This window comes from Centrocercus urophasianus, unplaced genomic scaffold (assembly GCF_019232065.1).
Source record: "Centrocercus urophasianus isolate 14NV4802_14NV808 unplaced genomic scaffold, USGS_Curo_1.0 seq_19, whole genome shotgun sequence".
Classification (NCBI taxonomy): domain Eukaryota; kingdom Metazoa; phylum Chordata; class Aves; order Galliformes; family Phasianidae; genus Centrocercus; species Centrocercus urophasianus.
Window position 1 is genome coordinate 7,678,350 of NW_024884744.1, and position 23,688 is coordinate 7,702,037.

Sequence of the window (23,688 nt, forward strand, 5' to 3'; positions counted from 1 at the left end):
CGCAGCACTGTGGCTGTTACAAACACAGCAGTTCCACTAAAATGATGGCAATAGGAAAGAGCTTGATTTCTTCACAGAGCGATAGCCTGAGAAATCAATAGCCATTTATTAGATCCTGAATTGAACAGCTGAGGAAAAAAGCATTGTAAGCAATTTTAATAAACAGAAAATGACACACTGCAAACAAAAAGTATTTACAAGATCCTATGGCCTCAACAGATGGAAGGGGAAATTCTCACTGCAAAAAATCTAATCTTTCTTTTCATCTTGAATAACTGCACACCCCTTTCACGTATCACTAAAAGCCAGGTAGCCCCCTGAGACTGAAGGGCTATTAAAAATGAGATCTTATCCACCTTAGTTCTACTTTCCAAGCTACACATAGGCCTTACAGGTTCACCCATCTCTTAAGTTTTTCAGCCAAATCCCTTTCCAGAACCACATCACTAATTTCTGATGTTTAGAATTTCTGACGTTCAGAACACCCTTGAGGACTTGCTCATACCAGAAATAAAGGTAAACAGATAGAATAACAGAAAACCTTAGAATTCCTTTCCCAACTTTCATTTTTGCAAGCAAGCTACTCTTGTATCACGACATTTTCTCCTTTAACTTTGGTCTATCTGATCCCCATATCAAAGGCCAGGGTTCTATTACTGGCTGGGAACAACTGGAACACTGTTGGCACAATCAGGTAAGGTAATTATGCTGTTACCACTTCCAACTGCTTATGGCAATGCTTCAGATGTGCAATATGATTCTATTAGCAGAAGAAACTGGTAAATGAGTCAGATACTTCTTTGATGCATACCTACAAAGAAGGCACACTGTGTTTCTATTCTGTAACAAATCATGCAGTAAAAGACAGCATCACTCAATTTTTCTTACTTTTGTTCTTTTTGAAACACTTCAGTGTTCTTGCTTAGCTTCTAAGATGGTCACATTGCTTGTGCTTCACTGACTTTTCTTGGCTTTTCACTGTCTTTTCAGTCAGCTCCTACGACCAATCTGCAGTTCTCTGCTAAAACTTGCATGCACACTTGTTCTCCCACACAGAGTTCACCCAGTAATGCCTGGGTCTCTGCCTTCACGCTTAACCTCTTGATGATACTCCTGCAAAGCCTGACCTGCTTTGCATCAGACGCTGTTTCATATTCAATGCTCTATTTCTTCGCAAATCTATCTAGTTATTTTTTGAATCTATCTATAAGTTTTGTAGGAACAAGATTTGCAATTTAAAAATGTATTAAAAGAAAAGAAGGCTCTGGGGTGACCTCATTGCAGCCTTTCAATACCTAAGGGAGCCTACAAACAGGAGGAGAATCAACTCTTTGAAAGGGTAGATAACAGCAGGACAAGGGCAAATGGTTTTATGTTGAGGGAGCGAAGATTTAGGTTGGATGTCAGGGGGAAGTTCTTTACAGAGAAAGTGGTGAGGTGCTGGAACAGGCTGCCCAGAGAGGTTGTGGCTGCCCCGTCCCTGGAGGTGTTCAAGGCCACGTTGGATGGGGCCCTGAGCAGCCTGGTCTAGCATTAAATGGGGAGGTTGGTGGCCCTGCATGTGGCAGGGGGTTGGAGATTCGTGATCCTTGAGTTCCCTTCCAACCCTGGCCATTCTGTGAGTCTGTGATCCTCTGTTAAAAAAAACAAAAAAACCAAAAAAAAACAACAAACCAAAACCTCTTTGGGTTTTAAGTCCAAAGAGTTATAGTCAATTTCGGCCCTCTGATCTTGAGAAGGAATTAAAAATTTCCTATTCACAGACTCCAACTTAGCCATGACTTTATACATCATGATCATATCGCTCAGTCATTCTTTCTTGAACTGATCCAAATGTTGTCCTGGTTACTGTATCTTTATTAAAAAAAAAATCCAAAAGCCAATTCAGATCTCTTGTTGTTATTGCCATCCGGCTTTGAACTTGCTTATGTAAGCCAGTCTGCCTGCTCTGTACTGCTTACATAATTTTGTCAGAAGTCTTTGAATGTTGAAAGTCAACAGATAAATGATGAAAGAAAATCAAGATATTTATATTTTTAATTACTTATACTGCCTTGGTTTCTTTAAACACTTTCTAACATCTTTCCTTGTTCAAAACAAAACCTGAATTTTGGACAAAGCTGTTGGACAGTGATCCTGATTTTTAGGATCAGATTAATTGCTGAATTTTGTCTTATTATGTAGTTCATTTCAAGGAAACAGTTCTCTACTTTCAGTGTCATGAAAAAAAAACCAGCACTGGGTGAGCGTACACCTGCAAATGTCAGCAAAAGCAGACTAAGAAGGAAAGGGAACAGGCTTCCCATTTAGATCAGTCCAAGGTGCCAAAAAACCACCCTGCAACCCAAATGCACATTCTTCACCTCCCCACCCACCCCACCACAAGTTCCTACTCCTACCTCCTGTTTGCTGACACAGAGTGTAATGGAATGGATCGTCGCACTGAGCTGATGGATCTGCTTCAGCTGGAGGGGAAATGAGATGAAGTATTTGGAAGATAGCAATGTTCAGGTGTGGTTGGATGACCTGGTTAGGATAAGAACAGAGAAGGTTGCTTGTGAACATTATTAGAAATGAGACATCTGCCACTGGGGCATTACAGTTTTTAAATACTAACACACTGCTAACACACTGGGTGTTTTATGCCTTTATAAATTAAAATAGTCTGAAATAGTTTTATTTATGAAGTAAATATGTTATAAATATACTTAAAAAGGAAAAGTGCCAAGGCCACCTCAAATAAACCTCCCCCAAACTCATAACTGATCAGGTCTCTCTCTGGATTTCTGATTTTAAAAGTTCAGTCAAATTCCTCAAATATGTTTCTGTCACAACCCAAGAGGAAAAAAAACACAAATATTTGTAATGTTTTTCAGTAACTGTCTGGCACTTTTATGGACACACAGCGAATTATCTTAACGTGCTTTGGAGAACAAATTCATCATGTTCCAAATGATCAGGTTTTGAAGACAAACTAGTTCTCCTGTGCATTAGACTGTAGACATTTACCATGGACCACATTGAGAGACACTAATAGAAAAACTGTCTTTGCCATGGGAAAGCCTGGATACAAGCGTATGAGAGAACACTGTAAATATAAGTTTGGTCTGTTGGACCTTAAGATGGTAAATGAATGCAGAACTGAGCAAGCATAATATTCAGTCTTTGTATTTATTCACTGGAGGGAGAGAAAAACTGTGAGAGACAGAGAAAGAAACTGGAGCTTGAGTTCACTTATTTCTTTCTGGAATGTATTACTTTTACTAAGGTGATGAAATGAAGTGTTCTGTTAGGAAGAACATTCATGTTCTTCATGTTAATATATTCAGTCTAGCAGACAGGAGGTTCCTTTGATGAGCTGAACATGAGGCTCAGACAGAGGTGATAAAATGCTCAAATGCCAGGAATATTTGAAGTGACCCTTTAAGGAGAGGATAGAAGGAAGACCACAAAATAGAAGGAAGCTTCAAAATATAACAAAGCCTTATACAGCTTCAGGATGAATACTAATCAGTTATATCTGCTTATGCATCCTTACCATTTCCAAGTCACCGTTACTTGGAAGTATCAAATGTAATCAGATAGAGAAAAAAGCAGCATTGCATTTTCATCAGGAACAGGGCAACTTCAGAAATTATGTGTATGAGCATCTCTTGCTGCCTAGGCATTTTCATGTTTCAATAATAGAACGCCAGATGAAAAGAAACAGCTTATTTAAAATTGCTCGAACAAAGATTACAGGCTTGTCTTGCCAACGGAACGATGTATTTCCAGATCAGTTCTTTCCTGCACTCCTTTTCCAAAGACTGCTCATCTGTTGCCATAGAAACCCTTTCCGACTCCCTCTTCCCTTTAGCACAGGTTCAGTTCTGGACGATCCCCTCTGCAGCTGCCTGGGCTGCTCTGGTCTTGCATTTGCTCGGGGGCAGCCAAAGGTTGGACTAAATGATTGAGGTTGGATCGACGCTTGACGGTTGGGCTACATGATCTTGCAGGTCGTTTCCAACCTTGTGATTCTATGAAAGGGAAAGCACAACAGCTGCAAGTACACAACGAGCAGTTGCAGGCAGCAGATTTTCTTTTTATGCAGGAAACTGCCACACAGTGGGAGGATACGATTTGGCTACCTGGTGCACGAAAACACGGGCGGGCATCCACGACTGCTGGATCTGCAGGGATGCTTTGTAGTCCTGCAAAGAGGCCTGTCCCATCAACCACATCCTTCATTTTAAATCCTTGTTCTAATTCTGCTTTTGCTTTCATGGGAAGTAACAGAAAATGCAAAGATTCTCCTTTGGTTAACCGGTAACTTTGGCACATATAAGCCCCGCTTTGTACACGTGGGGGAGCTGCTCTCATAGCAGCGAGGGACGGCACAGGTCCGAGCAGCGGCTGCCCTGATGCGCGATGCCAGCGGGGCAGGGCAGGCACTGGAGCTTTCGGGGCTCCTCTTCAGAGCTCTCCCCTCAGGGCGCAGCTCAGCCGCCTCAGCTCCCGCATCCTGACAGGAAGGGCCCCTCCACCGCTTGCTTTCGGCGCTGCACGGCTTTTCTCTTTCTTTGTTTTTAAATCTTTTTGTTGTTGTTGGAGAAACGGCATTTGGTAAGGTCAGCGAGAAGGAGGAGGAGCCAGCCGTCCATCTGGCCCCTGGTACCGCCCCGAGGGGCGGTGCCAACATGGCGCTCCTCGTCCTCACCTCACGGTCCTCAGACAGCGGCGCAGTCGCTGCACTGCCGGTGGGCCCGCCCTCTCCGCCGAGTGGGGGCGCTGTGATTGGCTCTCAGGAGGCGGAAGTGGCCGCGCTTCGCCTTGAGTGGCGGCGGCTTGGCGGGAAGCTGCTGCGGGGCGCGCGCGGCCTTGGGATCGTGCGCGTCGTGATGCGCTGGGTTTAACGACCGCGCCGAGCTGAGGAGACGGCGAGGAGCCATGCAGGCCTTCCTCAAAGGCCCGTCCTCCATCAGCACCAAGCCTCCAGCCGCCAAGGAGAGGAGCGCGGCGGGGAGCAGCGGGGAAGGCAAGAGGCTCAAACCCGTCCCCTGGGTGGAGAAATAGTAAGGGCCTGCCGGGCTGGGGGCTGTGGGGCGGGTCGCGGCTGTAGGTGTCTCCGCTGGGGGACAGTTGCGCTCCAGAAATGAGCGCGGGGCGGTGTTCTATGTTCAGCACAGACGGCTGAACGTAAGCTGAGCTGTCGGGTCACCGCGGGGAGGCAGACCGGAGGCGTCTGGCTGAGTTCCTGTTGGGATTCTGGCCTCGGCTGCGAAATTTACTGTAGCTCTTTGGCATCGATGTCATCAGGAAGGGGAATGTTGTCTTTCTCAATTTCCATTCCCGCTGAAACTGTTTGGTAATAAACCGCATTTGATGTCTTTCTCTTTAGTCGCCCCAAAAACGTGGATGAGGTCGCTTTCCAGGATGAAGTTGTTGCTGTACTGAAAAAGTCCTTGGAAGGTGCTGATGTGAGTGCTGCCGTAACGTCTGCCTGAGCACAGAACGTGTAGGCAGTGGTGGGGACTTCCCTTTTCCAGCTTGGCTATGGCTGATTCTCCAGGCTAACGAAGTGACTTCCAATGGCACGTGGTGAGCAGTGCGGTGTCTCTGCTGCTTCCAGCTCTCAGAGCACTGTGACACATTGGAATTTTTCTGAGAAATCTGAACTGGTAAACTTCCTGTTAATAATTTCAGTGCTGCAGAAGCTTTTGTTTTCTAGATGTTATTCAGCTGATGCTTCTGTCATTTATGACAAAGAGTGGAGGGGAAATTTTTCATCGAACAACTTAGATTGCCATTTATTGCTAATCAGTTTGAGTGATTTACTAAGAAAAAGCTAAACGTGTTTCTTGTTTTTGTGTAGCTTTTTTTTTTCCCACTCCTACTCCCCAGGTGTGGAAAATCCCTTCCTTACGTACATGTTGACACTTCTTTAGCTCCATGTTTCACCTGGAAGGGGTATTCTTGTGCTCCAAAAATGGCTCTGTTTCTGTGGACAGCCAATGCTAGCTGAACTGGTTGGTAAGGATGTTCCAAAAAGAGCAGTTGTGATGTGGATATCTGCTCACTGAGAGCTATAAAAACTATGTCAGGCTTTTCAGAGAGTTATGGAGGAACCCTTTCACTTATTTGTACTCTGATGTGCAATGTGTATCCATAGTCTTTGGTGTTTGGAACTCTTACATTGAAACAATTCTCATTTTGATTAGCTTGAGACTGTTTATACCTGAAAATATTCATTTAATCAGAACATGCAGAAGCTGAAGTATTTTATATTTGAGTATGGGGGTTAAAATGGAGCTGGGATGACGGAATTGGGAAAGACTTGTGTAACTTTTTTAGTCCATGTCTCCAGATTCAGATTATTTTAAGGACACGGTTATGACCTTACTGTGTAACATTGCATCCTTGAAAATCTAGGTCTCAACAGCCACGCTGCTGTATTTTAGTATTTGTATAGTTCTAGAAATTAGTAAGGCACTGTTAATGGCTGAAGTGAACTGAATTCTGTCATCTCTTCTATCTGGACACATCAGTCTTGCAGTGTTGCTTAGGAGATGGGTTGTCAAGTTCTATTTTGAGCAGCAGTTATTTAAAACCCTTTGCTTCTGGATCAACCACGTATCTCCGTCATGAGCCTTGTGCACGTGTGCTGACTTTTTGCCTCCTGAGTTGAAAAAAGGCAAATTATAACTCTTTTCTATGCTGGCTACAGGCTCTGTATTTTACTATAGATACCCAAGCTCAGCAAGCCATTTGAGAACAAAATTGTGAGTTGTTCAAATATTTGATGCTTTCAGAATTTAGATGGTTTTGACAATTCTTGAAAGAACTCATTCTGTCAAAAAGGCAAAAGTGTAATTTAAACTCTGAGTGGCTGACTCTTGTGTCAGGAGTTCTTACTGAATTTGGAGATCTGATGGGATCAAAGAAACAGCTGTGATGATGTGCTAAGCTTGTGTCATGTGCTTTATTTAAACCTTACTGTTGCAAATGGAAAGTTGGTCCTCTGTTGAATTGCTTTTAAGTATTTGTAGGCCCTGGTTTTGTAGTTGCTAAGTAGGGCAGGATTTCTAAAACTGCAGTATATCTCAGTCTAGAATAGCAAGCATCTCTCTTGTTATAAACTGGAAAGATCAGAGTCCAGGTGGTTTTGAGCCTGAGACATTGATTTCTGTTTTTGTTGCTGCTTTTTTTCAGAGAAACTGACATATGTTATGGTGTTCTTTAATTTTCAATTACTAGATTATATTTTACTGATAGAGAACCTAGAAAAGTAAGAGTAGGCCTGTAATCTTGGTTTCCATCCTCACTTGTGAAACTTGTAGACAGGTATTTGAGGCTTCTCCTGCTTGTGGCAATTCCATTGAGCAGGCGGTGCCTGCAGGTATCCTGCCTTCCCCAGCGGGCCTGGAGCAATGGTTAAACCAGCTCAGCTTACAGTCTGTTAAAATTAGAGCCACAGAGTTGCATGAAGGATGAGGCTGTGCTGATTGACAAAGCAGTGTAAATACTGGTGATAACCTCAGTGAGAAATGAGCATAAAAGGGGTTGAGCCCAAGCAATAGTTGCAGCATGGATTTAACAAACTCAGAAACGCTGATTCCTGTTAAAGCTTCTAAGCAGCTAATGCTTGTTTTGAGAATTAGTGTGAATTAGCACAGAGCCATGGAATTGTGAATCTTGAAAACACAACTCCACAAAATGTCTGCTTGTGCAGTGTGCTGACTAACATGGCTGGGGGGGAATTTTCTGTTGTTGTTTAGGAAGCATTTCCTCTCCATGGAGATTTCTTAAAACTATATATAGGGAGACAATGATGCTGTGGGGTTTAATTAGACTTGAAAAACCCTGTGTTTGTCTTGAGTACTGTTTAGTTTTCATTAGCCAGGGAACCAAGCAACAAATGATTGGCAGAAAGAGCAGGGAAAGCTCAATGTGCTTTTTATAATAAAATGGTGAAATTCTGCCATCCATACTTTTCCAGCACATACACAGTTATGTTTCTTCTGTCTTACCTTAGTTTTTAAAATGAAATGCTTGTTGCATAAGAGGTCTGTCTGTTTCATTTTCTGACTGTGGATCATACATCCCTGCATTTCACTCTGCTCTTTAGATGTCTTTGGCTTTTCTGCTCTGATTCTGTCTGCATTGCTTGCTATATTCAGCATAAAATTCTTTAACTTCAGTTGAATCTTCAGAAATAGAACATGAACCAAAAATAAGTCAGGCAGGAGAGGTTTATATTATTGCTGTTCTAAGAATGTGGAACTGGAACATCTACTGTCAAAAGCAGTTGTTTTAAAACACAACGTGATAATTTATTTGAAGGACTACTTGCAGAGATGTCTAGCTCCAGTGCTGCTTGATTTCATCCAAAATTAAATCATGGCTAACTTACAGACTTTGGTTTTTGCTGGCTTTGTTCTCTCCCTGTTGCTGTTGCTCTGATACATCTATGGGGTCAGTGAATACTTGCTCTCCTTTTCCTGGGCAACTCTTAAAAATAAATAAAGGAATTTCTTGTAAAATAAATCCTCCATTCCTCTAATAACATTTTCCAGTTAGAAATTGTCTGTGGTTTCCCAGGTAATGTCTTGTTAGCCTTGTGTTAGTTTTACTAATTGTCCATTTGTATGAAAACGTGCATCCTAGGAGCTCTGTGTTACAGTGGTGAGGAGTAAGGAACAGCCCTGTGACAGACAAATGAGGTCAGCTTTTGTTTTATTTCCAGCTTGTGAATTCCAGACACCCAGCAGACATTTAGTGATAAGGAAGTTTTATGTGTTGTGCTCCTAGGTATTATCCTATAAATATTATTGTGGTCTTCCCTGTGCTTCTTTCATCTTCCCGTGTCAGTGTGCTTCTCTAGTGCATTCCCGTTTCTCATCCTAATGTCATTAGTGAAAATATTTGAAAGATCTGTTAAGTTAATCTCTTTGAGAAATGACACAGTTTCTTCCTTTGAAAAATCTTTGGATTCTTTGGGTATTTGCCAATGCTATGCATTCCAGCCAGTTCTTGCAAGCATCTGTGTGATGTTGCCACCAAATAGCTTGTCTGTGCAGTCTTAAAAAGAACAACTGTTTATTTTCCTTCAGAGCACTGCTTGCAAACACCTAAAAGTGAGAGTCTTTGTATTGTTCAGCAGAAGTAGGTAGTTTCTGTCAGGTGCTCAGGTTCTCAGTAGATTTTCCTGTTTTGTTTGCTTGTTTGTGTTTTGTTTTGTTTTGTTTTTTTAATAAATATGCCTTACTGTTCCAGCTTCCCAATCTGCTGTTCTATGGCCCGCCTGGAACTGGAAAGACCTCCACTATTTTAGCAGCTGCCCGAGAACTCTTTGGGTAAGCTAGAATTGTGTTGCATTGGTATAAGCAACAATCACATGTCTTCTAATTGTGTGTCTCTGGTTGTTGCCTCTTCTTATGTCACTTCTGGAAACTTTCTCATATATTCTTACTCAAGAATGGCTTCATGTTCTGCTTCAGTTCTAACATCAGCTGTCTCTCTCAACCCGGTTAACTCATGGTTACCATCATGGCCAGCAATACATACTTGAGTTTAACAGCCATGGTAACCCTGTGTACCTTTAGCCAAGTGTTCATTAGTAGAAAAGAGTATGAAAAGAGATGGTTTGCATGTGCTGTGCTGAACTTTGTAGAAGAACTCCAGTTTTGACAATTTATTCAGTAAGTTGTTAGCTAAACACATCTTCCTTCACAAAATGTCTGTATCTCAGTCTTTCTGCTGCATGCATTGAGTTATGGCAGGAAGTAATCCTGGGGCTCAGACCAACTTTCAGCATGTTATAGCTCTTGTGAACTCTGTGTACTTTCACTAAGAGAATTATAACATGTTTTGAGAAGTGTTTCAGCCTGATCAATAAGCAAAAAATGCACAAGAATGCTTGTTGGTATAATGGAATCTAATGCTGATTATGGTGGCTCTTTCCCCTCTGTCTTCAGTGTTTGAGAGGATAAATTCAGACAACTCTTCATTATGTGATCATCTGAATTCCCAGAACTCAAAATCCCCTGTATTCAGTTTTATTTACTTTAAATCAGAGGTGCAGCTGTATGGTAGTGCTGCTAAATTCCACCTGTTTCATATTTTCTACGTGTTTACTGTTCTGTTAGTATTGCAGTGCAGACCACCCCCAGTGACCAGACCTGGAGATTTAACTGTTTCTTCCACATTGCTCACAGCATATAAGTAGGACACGTAGTACAGTGCTCTGTGGTTATCAAGACAGCTTCCATTGCTTTTTCCTGGGTAACTGTTGTAATTTTATGCTTCATTGTTTTTGGCAGCCTGGGAGTCAATTTTAAGAACACCTAATTGAGATTCATACAAGGCGTGAATGATTTCATCTTTATTGTGCTGTACCAAAGTAGGTTATAAAGTAATACTAGCAGAAACAATATCTGGTTCAAAAGGGCTGGAAGGATTGTTGGTATTCTTTGTCACACACTGTTACAAGCAATAACAGCTAACGTGCTGCAATAAAAATGTTACAGGCCTGAACTATTCCGACAAAGAGTCCTGGAGTTGAATGCCTCTGATGAGCGTGGGATACAGGTGATCCGCGAGAAAGTGAAGGCTTTTGCTCAGCTCACGGCGTCTGGAAGCCGAGCAGAGTAAGTGCTGAACCTGAGCTGGCTCTGTTTGGTGGACTTTCCTGCTTAGGACAAATCTCATGATTGTTTTTCTTCAGGTGAGCTTCATAATTCTCACCCTGCTCTGAAATGAGCACTGCAGTCGAGCTCGCAGTGCGTGCAGTACTCTGCTAAGCTTTGACTTGATGTAACTTCACATAAAATATGGTTTACTGATATTTTAACTTGACTGTGTGTCTCCTGGATAACAGATTTCTTATCTTTCAGTGGTGAAGTTTGTCCTCCTTTTAAGATTGTGATCCTGGATGAAGCAGACTCTATGACCTCAGCAGCCCAGGCAGCCTTAAGACGCACAATGGAAAAAGAATCTAAAACAACACGTTTTTGCCTTATTTGTAACTACATCAGCAGGTGTGGAAGGAATTTGTTCCTTATTTGAACTTGTTACTCTTCTTCCTACTCAGTACTTCTTTTTTTGCTCTGCTTAGGTTTCAACTTATTTATTATTTTATAGTGTTATGCTTTGTTTCTGTTTGCCTCCGTAGCTTCATCTACATGAATGTGACCATGTAACCATTTGGCAAGCATTTTTCTTTTTCAGAATAATCGAACCTTTAACATCTCGATGCTCCAAATTCCGCTTCAAACCTTTGTCAGACGAAATCCAGCAACAGAGGCTATTGGGTGTTTCTGAGAAGGAAAATGTGAAAATCACTAGTGAGGTGATTACTGAGTAATATTATTGTTTAATCCAGTGCATAACTGCATTGCAGCACAAGGACCTGAGCCAGCACAGCTTTCCAGACTTCTCAATTGTACTAAATATCATGTTGAAAATAATTTGGATGTTATTCTCACCACACAGATGGGGGTGAAATTTTCAAGGTCGTCTTAATATCAAACTGTCTACCAGAGTAGATTGGGGAAAAACTGTTGGGCTTTTTGCTCTATACTGAGTATAACTTACTGAACTTAAACCCATACTTCATTCTGAAATATCCAGCATGTGTTTGCAGTGCTTACAGCTGTATAATTTGTGGTGTACCCAGCTTTCTTACGCTTTCTGGATTATACTTGCAGCTACTCAAGATTTGTTAATCACAATGAGATTTTAAGGCTGGCAAACACAAGTAGTGACAAAAGAAATGTTCTGCTAGGTTATGTTTGTTCATTTGTGTTGTTCAAATCTGGTACTTCAGTTCTATCTCTACCTCTTTATATGGGCTGAAGTGCTAGCTGTAATTCACTCCACTGTATATCACTTTGCCCCTTCTGAATATGTTGCTTCACAAAAGCCATGTGAGTAATACAAGTTGCCACAGTTAAAATACAAATACAAGTGTGGGTAAAGCAGTGGATCATTGTGTTACTGTGCACTGCTGTCCTGAGTTTCATTTCCATTATGAGACAAGGAACTTGGGAAAGGCTTGGTGACATTTGCGGCATAAAATCCTGGTTGTGAGATCTTCTCTCTGCATTAGGTCTGCAGTAGCATTTATATTAGCAGATAGGCCTGGTCTGGTATTAAATAGGGAGGTTGGAGGCCCTGCATGTGGCAGGGGGTAGGAGATTCGTGATCCCTGAGGTCCCTTCCAACCCTGGCCATTCTCTGATAGGTTGCACTGTAACTCGTGTATTGAGGCTGTCTGTGACCATCTGCTTCAGGTTTGTCTGATGTTCTAAAGTCAGTTTGTTGAGGAAGTCTACTGTATCTTAATTAACAGTGAAAATATAACTTGGCATTTTCTCACGTGATCTTTCAGGCAATATCTTACCTTGTTAAAGTGTCAGATGGGGACTTAAGAAAAGCAATCACTTACCTTCAAAGTGCCACTCGCTTGATGGGTGGGAAGGAGATCACAGAGAAGACTGTTACTGAAATTGCTGGGGTAAGCTTTGTTTTACAGCTTGTCCTGTAGTAAGTCTGATATTGTTTGTGTACGAAGTATTCTTCCTATCTCTGCCTTTGGTCAAAGTTCCATTAAGACAATGGTTTTATGTATATTAGCTTTGTCAGTAGGGTTCTGATACAAAGTCCCTCAGGATTTAAAGGGCTGCCTGGTTCTACGCACTTATTACAATGCAAGTTAATACCAACTTCTGTATGTAAAGGGAAAATGTAAAACATGCTTAATTTGAACCTGAAGTATTCTCTCTGTGAATGCAAAATATAATGCCTTGTGTAGGACAGTAGGCTAGAATGTCTTAGTGCATGTGGGTTTTTTTGTCTGTGAGTATGTAGGTTGTCACTGGATGGTTTGGAAATACCATGAAGGAATGTCTTTCAGTAGCAACATGCTTTCAACTTGATGTCCACAGCAGGAGTGTTTCTCAGGGTATCTGTGCAAATTGGCTTTTTACAGAAACAGCAGAGATTTCATCCAGGGTGATATAGATAATATTGACAGGGGGAGCAGAATTCTGGGAGAAAATAGCTTTTAAAAAGCTGATGTGAAGATGTTTCTATGGCAACGAAACACCCCTAAAGCAAGAAATGTAAGATTAGGACTTGAAAAACTGAAAAAGTGAATTGGCTTTAATGATGGACACCATTCCTTTGAAGGTGTCACTGTAGTGACTGATTGTGGAGGCTGAGAGGAATGGAATGGGAACAGGCAGTGGCTACTGTGTGTGTTTCATAGAACAGTTGTGGCTTTTCTTTTACATTTTCAGTGAACTGTTCAGTTCACACACAGCATCTGGCTGTATGAAAAGAGCTGGAGTTCACTTACAGGTAAATGTAAGTCATCATTTCTAAGAAGCCTTTTTAGCCTTCTAAGAGTTATTAGGCTTCTTAGAAAGAAAACATAATAGGAAGGAGAAGCATAAAATTCCATTTGACAGCTTATTGAATAGTACTTAGTTCAGCAGAAGGAAAACAACTCTGCATCTCCATAAAGACTTTCAAGTTTTTGGTCATACAGGCCTTTCACGTGGTGAGGTAATCTTAGGACAGAAAACAAATAAAGAAGCTTTGAAAGCAGACATTCAGCTGACAGGAATGATGATGTGTAGAGGGGAGAATGTCATCAGTACTCCCTGCTCTGAGATAAATAATGGCATCTGTCAACTTTTCTCTTCCAATTTATTGACTGATCTTTTTCAAGGGGCTTTTTTTTTTTTTTTTTTTTAAATATTGTCCCTATTGCATCACTGGAGAGAAAATTGATTTGCTCTGTTCCTTTGGTGCAGTACGGTACAGAAAGCATTGCCTGATAAATGAAGTCTTGCATTTAGTGTCCCAAATAAATGATTGTTTTGATTTGAAAAATGGCTTTGACAATTCATCTCCATTATGTAGTTCTTAATATCCCCAACATAGAACAAATAGTAAAGGTGAGCTCTCAGTTGTTTATTTAAAAAAAAAAAAAAAGTTATCTAGTCTGTCTCAGCAACTTGAGAGTGGTGTGGTGAGTAGAAGAAGAAAATGGTCTCCTTTACGGACAGTTCATATTTGCTGCTGTAAACATCAGCTTCAGTCCTGCCTGAATTCTGAGTGCACCCAGTTGAAAGTAAGAAATGTAACTTCTTGTTGCAGGTCATCCCAAGAGAAACAATAGATGGACTGCTGTCTGCCTGTTGGAGTGGTTCATTTGAGAAACTGGAAGCAGCGGCAAAGGTAGAGTCCCTGAGTGCTCCAGCCTGCATATCTTTCTAGGTCACTGCCCGGTGAATCCATTGTTATGGCGCTGCTGCTGAGAGCCACGTGGCATCACATCAGTCAGGAGGGGCATTTCAAGAAGCACGGCTTTCACCTGATAGTGTGCTGAGCTCTCCCTGCTGAGGAAGTTGTGAAAGCAGCAAAACAAGATTCCCTACCAGTTAACTGTCCTTTTCCTGAACTAAACTGATGGCATGTAGAGCTGTTAGACAAGGTCAGGCACAGCAGGAATTCATAGTGAGACGCTTAGCTCAGAGCTTGAGAATTGCATCTTCAGTGGACAGGACTAGTCTCTGAACTACTCACCTACATAGCAACATAGAGGCTGTGTTAGATGAGAAGTATCCAAATAAAGCTGTAATAAGCCTTAGGTCTTAAAATAATTCATGTTAATCTTACAGTACAGTAAGTTTGTCTTACCAACTGCAGCGACTTAAAATAGATCTTGCTGGAGAAGGCACAGGCTGCTGGTTTAGGGGGGTGGATTTATTTTCTTTAATACAAACAGAAGTTCTACTCTGAAGAATGTGAAGTTCCTAATATCATGAGTTCGAGTTTACATGGTGATGAACTGGATCTTGAATCTAGGAGGAATCCCTGGTGAAGCTGAGTGTCCTGTAGCATTTCCTGCTACAGTGGGGGTTTTGCTTCAATATCAGCACTTGGTGAACAATTGACACGATTTGAGTGTGTGCTTTTATAAAGCATGGTACTCTGTGTTTTGTACCAGATGGCACTTTTCTATTTTCCTAGACTTCTGTCTGCTTAAATGGCTTAATGGATACTCTTCTCAGTATTTACTGCCACATGGCACTACTGGTTTAACAACAACAAAATGGTATCTTCAGTAGCCATAGTTTTTAATGTAAAAGCTTCTGGCCTTACAGTTCTCTATATGTCTGAGGTTACTCACTACCAGATGAAGAAAATAAATCAAAATTGGCTGCACTTCAAAATGTGAAGGCTGTGAAACTCTGTCACATGGTGCTGTGGATGCTGAGCTTTCCTAATTTTAGAGAGAGTTTGGACAGGTTCCTCAGAGGTTGCTCAGAGTGCCTCCAGCTAACAAAATCCTTGATGTGAGTTGTCTGAAGCTGGGACAGTGTTTAGGCAAACATTGCACTATGCCTGCTGTGCTCCTTGCTGCTACTTTGGGTGACTGTGAGGCAGGATGCTGGGCTGCACGTAAACTGATTTGTCCTGCACAACATCAAGTTCCACAATAGGTTCCAGTAGTGTCTTCTGGTTCACACAGTTCCTCAGATTGGCCATTTTCCTGTGTTTACTGCTTAATTATTTCCATTTTCTTCTACCCTTACACAGAATCTTATAAACGAGGGCTATGCTGTTGCACAGCTCATAAGCCAGCTTCATGATCTTGTTGTTGAGAGCGAAGACTTCAGTGACAAGCAGAAATCAATCATTGTTGAGAAGCTTGCAGTAAGTTTGTAGTTTCTCTTTTTAGGGGAAAAAGTTGTCAGTCCACAGTGCTTAATTTCTCCTTTTTTTTCCTTATTTAGCTCTGATTTATACTTTCCGGTAATTCCTTGTGTAAAGCAGGTAGAACTGATTAACCCCCGTCAGTTGCAGTGTGAATGGTGCATCTCCCGTACTATTTATGAACTGTGAAAGTCTTGGCCTCCTTGAGAAAGCGTGTTTCTCCTGGTGTGGGCTGAGAGGGACTGTTTTCCTGGTGTGGGCTGAGGGTTTGTGAGCACTGGAGAAGTTGGAGCCAAACAATTAACCAGTTGCCAACTTAGCCAGGTTGCTCTCCCTTGTAATATGGGACAGCTGGCTCATAACAGTTTGTAAAGGGTTTTAACCTCTCGCTTCTGATTGCAGGAAGTGGACAAATGCTTGGCAGATGGTGCTGATGAGTACTTGCAGTTGATAAGTCTGTGTGCCCTTGTGATGCAGCAGCTAACACGAAACACCTAGCTCCTCCAGCAGCAGTTACCTTGGTGGTTGTGGGATCTGCCTACTCTTGTTTTGCTTTTACAATAAAGTAACTGCTCAGTAAATAGCCATGGTTTGATTAAAAGAAATGTGAGTGACCTTACTAGCTTAATGGAGTGTGGGGCCTTTGGAAAGAGGATTAAAGAAGGAAGCACTTCAGCCACTGGAGCATTTTTTACCAGGGCCTGTGACATTAAACATAGCAGGAAGCACTTTACAGTAAACAGATTTGATGGGGTGAGTGAAAAAAGTACACGAATAGCCAGGTCTCATTTCAGTTACAAGTGGATTTTAAAGGCTGTTAGCATTTGCTGTAGCCTTAAATCCACGCTTTCTTTCACAATGCACTACCTGCACCTGACCCTGTTCTCAACTGCATGCAGTATGAGAAATAGAGGTTGAGCTCCCCCAGGAAGTGACATAGCTGCTCACCCAACCATCTGCAAGAAGACTTACACTGCAAGTGAATATAGAAGTATTTTATTGAACATTCAAACTTCATTAAGACATGTGCAATATGGCAAATTTTACTGGGTTTAACCCTAACTAAGACAATAGTATGATTGCTTGCTTGCTGGGGCTTAGCAACAGGGTCCAGATCACACTTACCACTAATTAAATACTTTATTGAATAAATACATATCAAACAAAAATGCATTTTAATGCTCTTATAAAAGTTTTGAGATTTTGAAAGGCCTTTCCAATTCAATCTGAAGGGTAAGTACATACAATAAAGGAAGGTAGGCTAGTTTAACATAATTGGCTGATTTTATACAGCACTTATATCTTTTAGTCCATAAGTAAATTATTAAATGATAAAGAACATCTAATACAACCACTTCTATGGAACTAGGAAATAAATTTCTAATAAAGAAAAAATTTACAGACCCCATGACTTTCCACCCAACCCCAACAGTCTAACCCTAAAGTGGATAAAGCCAATGGCTTTCCCCACAAGAGCTCACGACAAAAAGTCGCTTCGCTTATCAAAAATCTGTATTTCTGATCCGTTATGAGCATTGAGACAAGATTCAATATATCCCCAAAGAAAGAAGCACAATGCAAGTGAATCGCCTATTCAGCAACAGCGAGCACTGCATTCAAACCATCTCCTCTCCAGGGATTAAATGAGATCAGCCACATTCATTGGCATCTCCTCCACTGTAGTATTGTAGAATGTCTCAATATCACGCAGAATCCTCTTGTCCTCTTCAGTGACAAAGTTTATAGCCACACCCTTCCTGCCAAAGCGACCTCCTCGGCCAATCCTGCACACAACAGAGAAGGCATTTACACACAGGTTAACTGCTCCGTTCACTTGAAGCACTTTAAAAATGAAGAGATCCATTCATTAACTCCTGCTTTTATCTGCCAGTGGCCAGTGTGTGCTGTGCTTACTGGACTAGCTGCTGACCGTCACCTTGGTTAGGAAAAACTAGCAGTTAGTGCCAACAGTATAGCAGTGTCCATCCTATGGAGAGTAGTGGAGCAGAAAAGGTTACGCTTTTGGCTGCAAAGTAAGATCTTCACGTAATGGTCGGTACTGCAGTACAATGCTGACCTCCTTCTCCCTCCTCCCCTCTTTGAGGAATTAGAAGCCCACACCACATGCATCCAGTCTCAAGCACGTGGAGTACAGAGATGCTCATCTTTCAAAAATCACAACTTGTGATATTGGTTCATCCAATAACATGGAACAGCACAGTCAATTTTGACATTGATGGTTTCCAGTGGGAAAACTTAGGGTTGTTATAAAGACAAAAATGTAAGCTCACTGTTCTAGGAGTCTACGTCACAGTTAACTTAGCTACACCCACCATCAGTTCTACCTTCCTGTGGACTGCCCAGCACAGCACCTCGTCAACAAGGGCTACACACAGCAATGGCTCACAGAACTTAGGGAATAATCATGACAAAAGAAATATAAATACCGACTCGCTCTTTATTCAAACTGTGCCGCTTACGAATCCACGTCCTAAATTACGTCAACGCCGTTTCTGAGCACCATCTTGTGTCATCAACTGCTGCTATCGACTCCTGTATTTTTTTACATCAAGTAATAAAGCACAGTTTACTTAATTTAGGGACAGTCACTGAAGCAGTTAAACTAAACCTAGGGAAACAAAACTCAAATTGCTACCAGAAGACACACACCACACAGGAGAGAATACCACTGCAGAAGGAGCCACCAAGAGCAAACAAGGCACACAAAACATGAACACAATTAGTCCTCCAGGAGTGAAGACAGATTTAAACCACTAGGCTTGCTAACATTAGTGTCTGGTGACTGAGCAGCAGCAGTAAAGCAAGTGAGGATTAGCTAGGACCAAGGATCCAGCTAACAACCTTGCTGGCAAGATGCTGTGCCAATAATGGCACTGTCATCGTCTGCTACAACCTGGAACACAGGGGCAGTTCACACACCTCAACAGCACATGGATCAGCCACTGCTGAACTCAGCATATTTCTAAGTTTTCCCACTGCTTTTTAAAAATTGACTTAAGAGCTCTGCTCCTCCCTCATCTCAGGACTGTGTGCAAATCAGGGCCTTTTCAAGCATAAAAAAGCCAATGCATTTACTTCCTGCTAGTTTTTTGTTTTTTGCTTTGTTTGCAGTTATTGTATGCATGGATGGGTAACACTCAGTGACAAAAGACTAACAGAAGAGCAGGTGAGGATCTGTGCCAAGTTCTGTGCAGAACGTGGCATTCAGTGTAATGCACAAACTAGAGGACAGAGCAAACTAACCTGTGAATGTAATTTTCACGATTGGTCGGCAGGTCATAATTTATAACCAAAGAAACTTGCTGCACATCAATGCCACGAGCCTGGAAAACAAAACAGGACCTTTAATGCAAGTCACAATCTTTAGATTACATTACTTACCACTTGCTTTTGTTGACTACATTGTTAGTGACGAACTACAACTGTGTAGTCCATAGTGGAGCATAGTCTTTTCTCTTCCAAGAAGCTCCAGTAGTTCAGGCTACAAGAACCTTCACTGTATTATGAAGCTTTTGGCACCACATTGAAACAAAAACATGCTCATGTGAGGTAATACTCACCAGCAAGTCAGTAGTGATCAAGACACGGCTTGATCCTGATCTGAACTCTCTCATGATAACATCCCGCTCCTTCTGGTCCATGTCACCATGCTGCAGTTAAGAACGTGAGAATTACTATGGGAATTCCAGTACTCCAGACCAGAATACCTTCAGAAGTAAGAGGATGTATGAAGCCCAGCGTCCCTACCTGCTGTGGGAACTAAGCAGGTAGGGATAGAAGGAAACATTTTTCTTTAAGCAGGGGGAACGATAATACAGCACTGCACAGCTATATCATAACTTATCCTGCTTTTGCAAACCTGGCATTTCTGAAGTTGAGTGAGAGGAACAATTCTTACCAGAGCTGAGACTGTGAAGTCCCTGGCATGCATTTTTTCTGTAAGCCAGTCCACTTTTCTTCTTGTATTCAGAAAGATAACGGCCTGAGTAATGGTCAGTGTCTCATACAAATCGCAGAGAGTATCCAGCTTCCACTCCTGAACACACAGCAGAAACAGAAATAAGAACTCTAAAGCCATTATCAATCAACATACCCTACTGCGCACCTATCATTAACATGACCTGGAAAAAACTAGAACAATACACAAAGTTTCTGCAGCAACTGTTGCACCAGATCTTCAGACACAGGACAACGGACATTAAGAAAGAGGTCCACCCCAGTCATTTTCAATCCAGTGCATCATTTTTCTTCTTCTTGCGTGTACTCTACTAGCATTATTACAGAAACCAAAGCTCAGCCTCAGTTTCTGTAATTTTAGCACAGTGCTTTAACAAGAAGGTAACATTCCTGAACTCTTCCAACAAGAAGCGTAACCGATACCAACCTCTCTTTCAACGTTAATGTAGAATTGCTTGATACCCTCCAGAGTCAGTTCTTCCTTCTTCACTAGAATACGTATGGGCTCTCTCATGAACTTTTTGGTCACTTCCAACACATCCATTGGCATCGTAGCTGACAGCAGCACAACCTAGAAAGCATTGCTCCGTGTTAGCACACACCAAAGACATGACATTAGTTTCTGCTCTGTCACTCTGTTCAGGAAAACTGGAACCATTAACAAAATCAGTGACTGCATTGCCACGTTTGTGTCAGAGCACAAACAAGAAGCACAGACCTTCTCTGAGGTCAAGGCAGACAGGAAAGCAACTGAGCAGTTATCAGGTACACCTGTAACCAAATCTGCAACCATCAATTCCACCACGTAAGATTCTTACCTGAATGTTAGTGCTTAGTTTCTGGAAGATCTCGTAGATTTGATCCTTAAATCCTCGGCTCAACATTTCATCAGCTTCATCCAGAACAAACATTTTGATCCATTTGGGTGCTATCAACAAAAAGAAAACACTTTGTGAAGTTTCAGGAACATACAATACTTCATTACTGAGTGCTCAGAGAAAAATCCAATCTGTACTTACAAAGGTAGCGTCTGTTCAACATATCAAACACACGGCCTGGAGTTCCAACCACAATGTGCGGAGCTTCAGCCTGAAGTTTCTGCATTTCATTGCGAACATTTGTGCCACCAATGCAAGCATGGCATGTTGCTCCCATGTAATCTCCAAGGGCCAGAATTACCTTTTGAATCTGAAAATAAAACCCTTCTGTGAGTAGCAGCTACTGGCACATTCAGTGCTACATCATTGCTGCTTATGGACTGGGAAGGATTACGTGGCTCTACAGACTGTAGTGAAGATCTGCCTCTCATTTTGCCCTTCTGCTCATTATTTAGGTGTTCATTAGAAACTTCAAGTCAGAGGGACAGTTGTGAAGTTACTTTTCACTCTCACTAGTTTTAACTACCTAATGGCAATTCCCAACTACCAGTTAAGTAGAAAAGCAAGGCCTCAAAAAAGAGCTGTTAACATTTGCACATAAAGCTCTTATGAAAGTGCCCTGCCATCTATGCCAGGCTTTCAAAGCTGCCTCATCTCAACAGTGCCTTCAGACTGAAAAACAGAAGACTGAACCTTCACTCAGAGGCTCTTCCTCCAGATATTTTTCTCAAGATTTCTTCTCTGTCTCATCTCATACATTTAGTTTTACCTTCAAAAAGAATCTTTACCACAGCACTGGCATCTTGGTATACACTAGTTTTAAAAGCAGAGCAATTTTTATGCAATCGATTTTCTACTCTATTCTGAGCTCTGGTCATCTTAACCTTAAAAAACCAGCATTACTAGGTTACATTAATGATAAAAGTTACGTATCCTTTAAGCTCTGTTCAAGTACTGCCACTTACTAAAACAGAACATCAAGCCCTGAGGGTGACATGGACATGCAGTGTAACAGTAAGAAAACATCACAGCATTACAAAAACAATGAAGTGACCACATGTGCACTGCAGTTTTCATGTTGCACAACTGCACACAAGTTTCAGTAGTTTCAGAAAACTCTATTTTGGTTCCACTCAGAACACCATACTTGAGTAACACTTTTTTTTTTTTCTGCTGAAGATGCTCCCTTAGAACTGTGTACAACAGAGCAGCTGCTTCCTGCAGCCCTGCCCCAGCACACCCTCCAAATGCAGCACAACTCTTCAAGCAGTCAGAGAACTTGTGGGACAGAAGCCAGTTCATTTCCCCCATTACTCAACACAAAAAGGGTTCTGAATGGATATGAGTTACAGCCCCTTAAGTCTCACAGTTGTGAAACCTGAAACCTATGCAACACACAAGCAGCTTTTTTTTTTTAAACTACACTATCAATACCTGTTGAGCCAGTTCTCTGGTAGGGGCCAATACTAGTGCTTGGGTCTCCTTGAGATCAATCTCCAACTGCTGCAGGATGGAAATAGCAAATGTGGCTGTCTTGCCAGTACCTGACTGAGCTTGAGCAATCACATCATACCCTAAAAAAAGTAGGATACACGTTTACTGTTCCCACACTGGTCATTCACGTTTAGTTTCATTTCATTCCCTTTGAAATAAGTGATCAGCATTACAAGTTCTCTCCATTTCAGGTCAGCCCCGAAAGATGGTGTACCATCACATCACTTGTTCCATAGAGATTAAAAACATGTACAAATGCAGAAATAAAATGAACGTTATATTCACTTTACATTTTCTTGATCAATGTGTTACTACTGACAGTAAAGGAATCGCTCCCCTACCTTTGATGCATGGAATAATAGCTCTCTGCTGAATAGCTGAAGGCTTTTCAAAACCATAAGCATAAATGCCCCTTAGAAGGGATTCCTTTAAATTCATATCATCAAAATTGTCGACAATCTCATTCCAATTGCTCTGCAATGAATAAAAACAAACAAGTTTTGGCCGAGTTACTCCATCCACAGCCCAGCTCCATGCATCGGGGCGGTTCGGGGACTGCGCTCACCTCAATGACACCATCGGGCTCCATTCCCTCGGGGCCGCCATGGTCTCTGCGGGAGAACAACACCGGCGTTAGCGACGGGCCGTGACGGATCGGCCTAGCAGGTGCTCTGGTTCCGTGCCAGCCGGCCGCCCCGACGCTCTGCCCAAACCCTCGGCCCGTAGGACGGACGCCCCGCAGCCCCCGGCCTCCGCCTCCCCCTCCCTCCCTGGTCACCTGCTGGAGGCAGAGGGGAAATGGCGGCCGCTGCGCAGTGCGAGATCCGCCGCAGCGCCGGGCGTCAGCGCGGGAGAGGGGGGAGGAAGGGGGGGGGAGGCGGGGGGAGCGGGAGCCGCCGGCCGCGCCGCGTTTCTCCCACCCGTCCGCGTCAGCAAGTCTCGCGAGAGCTCCACCCCTGGGATTGCGCAAATTGGGCACCGAGGGCGGCGAGCGAGGAAGGCGCCGGCACAGCGCCCCGAACATGGCCGCGTCTTCCGCCCGGCCCTCGGAGCCGGAGCGATCGTAGGAAAAGGGAGAAATCAGTAGAGAAAAATAAAAAAGGGGAAATAAAAGCCCGCCAACAAAAACGCTGCTCTGTTTTATCGCACAGCGCGCAGGGATGGATCAGATCTAAAAACAGCTCTTTTTCAGAGATGGGGGTTGTAAAGATAGGCAGTACGAACGAGAACCCCGAGAGAAGGGGCTGAAGGGCCGAACGCTGTGGGGACGAGGAATGGAAACGTCTGGAAGCGGGAGGGGCCGGGGGCGCGGGGCCGGGCAGCGCGTTCTGCCGCATCCCGCCCGCTCCGCGCGGAGAAGGGGCCTGGGGCCTCCGCGCCGCGCCATACCTGCTATAATCCGCGGAGCCGCCTGACATGTTCCGATGACCAGCGCTGTCCTCAACTGAAAAGGCAAAGCTTCCGCGGCGGCCGCCTTTTATACCCGCCCGCTGCCGGACTCGTTTCGCTCCGCTCTGCGCATGGATATACGCCTCACACCGCGGCGAAAAAACGCGAATTCCCGCCGATTGAGGCCCCTCCGCCAGCGATCCCTTCCCGCCCGCTCCGTGAGGCGCTCTCAGCGGGTGTTTCT

General features: G+C 42.8%; 2 protein-coding genes and 3 non-coding genes across 6 annotated transcripts; 1 reads left to right on the forward strand and 4 right to left on the reverse strand.

Annotated features, from left to right (window-relative positions):
* Window positions 1-4,831: 4,831 nt before the first annotated feature.
* Window positions 4,832-16,286, forward strand: RFC4 (replication factor C subunit 4). Of its 2 annotated transcripts, XM_042820706.1 has the most exons (10): window positions 4,832-5,051; window positions 5,378-5,456; window positions 9,253-9,332; window positions 10,506-10,625; window positions 10,872-11,015; window positions 11,206-11,326; window positions 12,368-12,493; window positions 14,143-14,223; window positions 15,589-15,705; window positions 16,108-16,286. In XM_042820706.1, the coding sequence occupies exons 1-10, from the start codon at window positions 4,927-4,929 to the stop codon at window positions 16,201-16,203; spliced, it is 1,089 nt and encodes a 362-aa protein (XP_042676640.1). In that variant the 5' UTR covers window positions 4,832-4,926; the 3' UTR covers window positions 16,204-16,286. The 2 variants fall into 2 exon arrangements, with proteins under 2 accessions (XP_042676640.1, XP_042676641.1); XM_042820707.1 differs by lacking the exons at window positions 4,832-5,051; window positions 5,378-5,456 and adding an exon at window positions 5,463-5,657.
* Window positions 16,287-16,685: 399 nt separating this feature from the next.
* On the reverse strand, window positions 16,686-23,547 carry EIF4A2 (eukaryotic translation initiation factor 4A2). The gene is made up of 11 exons (XM_042820705.1): window positions 23,445-23,547; window positions 22,621-22,666; window positions 22,397-22,529; window positions 21,996-22,135; window positions 20,703-20,871; window positions 20,502-20,611; window positions 20,111-20,254; window positions 19,625-19,762; window positions 19,287-19,376; window positions 18,970-19,049; window positions 16,686-17,489 (listed from the first exon to the last, which is right to left on the reverse strand). The coding sequence occupies exons 1-11, from the start codon at window positions 23,471-23,473 to the stop codon at window positions 17,345-17,347; spliced, it is 1,224 nt and encodes a 407-aa protein (XP_042676639.1). The 5' UTR covers window positions 23,474-23,547; the 3' UTR covers window positions 16,686-17,344.
* On the reverse strand, window positions 19,450-19,577 carry LOC122161635. Its single transcript, XR_006169239.1, has one exon. It is a non-coding gene; the product is annotated as a small nucleolar RNA SNORA63 (small nucleolar RNA).
* On the reverse strand, window positions 19,886-20,066 carry LOC122161631. Its single transcript, XR_006169235.1, has one exon. It is a non-coding gene; the product is annotated as a small nucleolar RNA SNORA81 (small nucleolar RNA).
* LOC122161633 lies at window positions 22,213-22,282 on the reverse strand. The gene has a single exon (XR_006169237.1). It is a non-coding gene; the product is annotated as a small nucleolar RNA SNORD2 (small nucleolar RNA).
* Window positions 23,548-23,688: the final 141 nt, after the last annotated feature.

What these genes read in the sequence shown, in the direction of transcription:
- RFC4 (XM_042820706.1), top strand. Translation starts at nt 4,927, where the DNA reads ATGCAGGCCTTCCTCAAAGGCCCGTCCTCCATCAGCACCAAGCCTCCA. An exon ending in GTCCCCTGGGTGGAGAAATA is followed by an intron (nt 5,052 to 5,377) that starts GTAAGGGCCTGC and finishes CTTTCTCTTTAG; the next exon opens with TCGCCCCAAAAACGTGGATG. An exon ending in CTGTTACTGAAATTGCTGGG is followed by an intron (nt 12,494 to 14,142) that starts GTAAGCTTTGTT and finishes TTCTTGTTGCAG; the next exon opens with GTCATCCCAAGAGAAACAAT.
- EIF4A2 (XM_042820705.1), bottom strand. Translation starts at nt 23,473, where the DNA reads ATGTCAGGCGGCTCCGCGGATTATAGCAG. An exon ending in GGCTCCGCGGATTATAGCAG is followed by an intron (nt 22,667 to 23,444) that starts GTATGGCGCGGC and finishes GTTCTCCCGCAG; the next exon opens with AGACCATGGCGGCCCCGAGG. An exon ending in TATTATTCCATGCATCAAAG is followed by an intron (nt 22,136 to 22,396) that starts GTAGGGGAGCGA and finishes TACTTTTTTTAG; the next exon opens with GGTATGATGTGATTGCTCAA.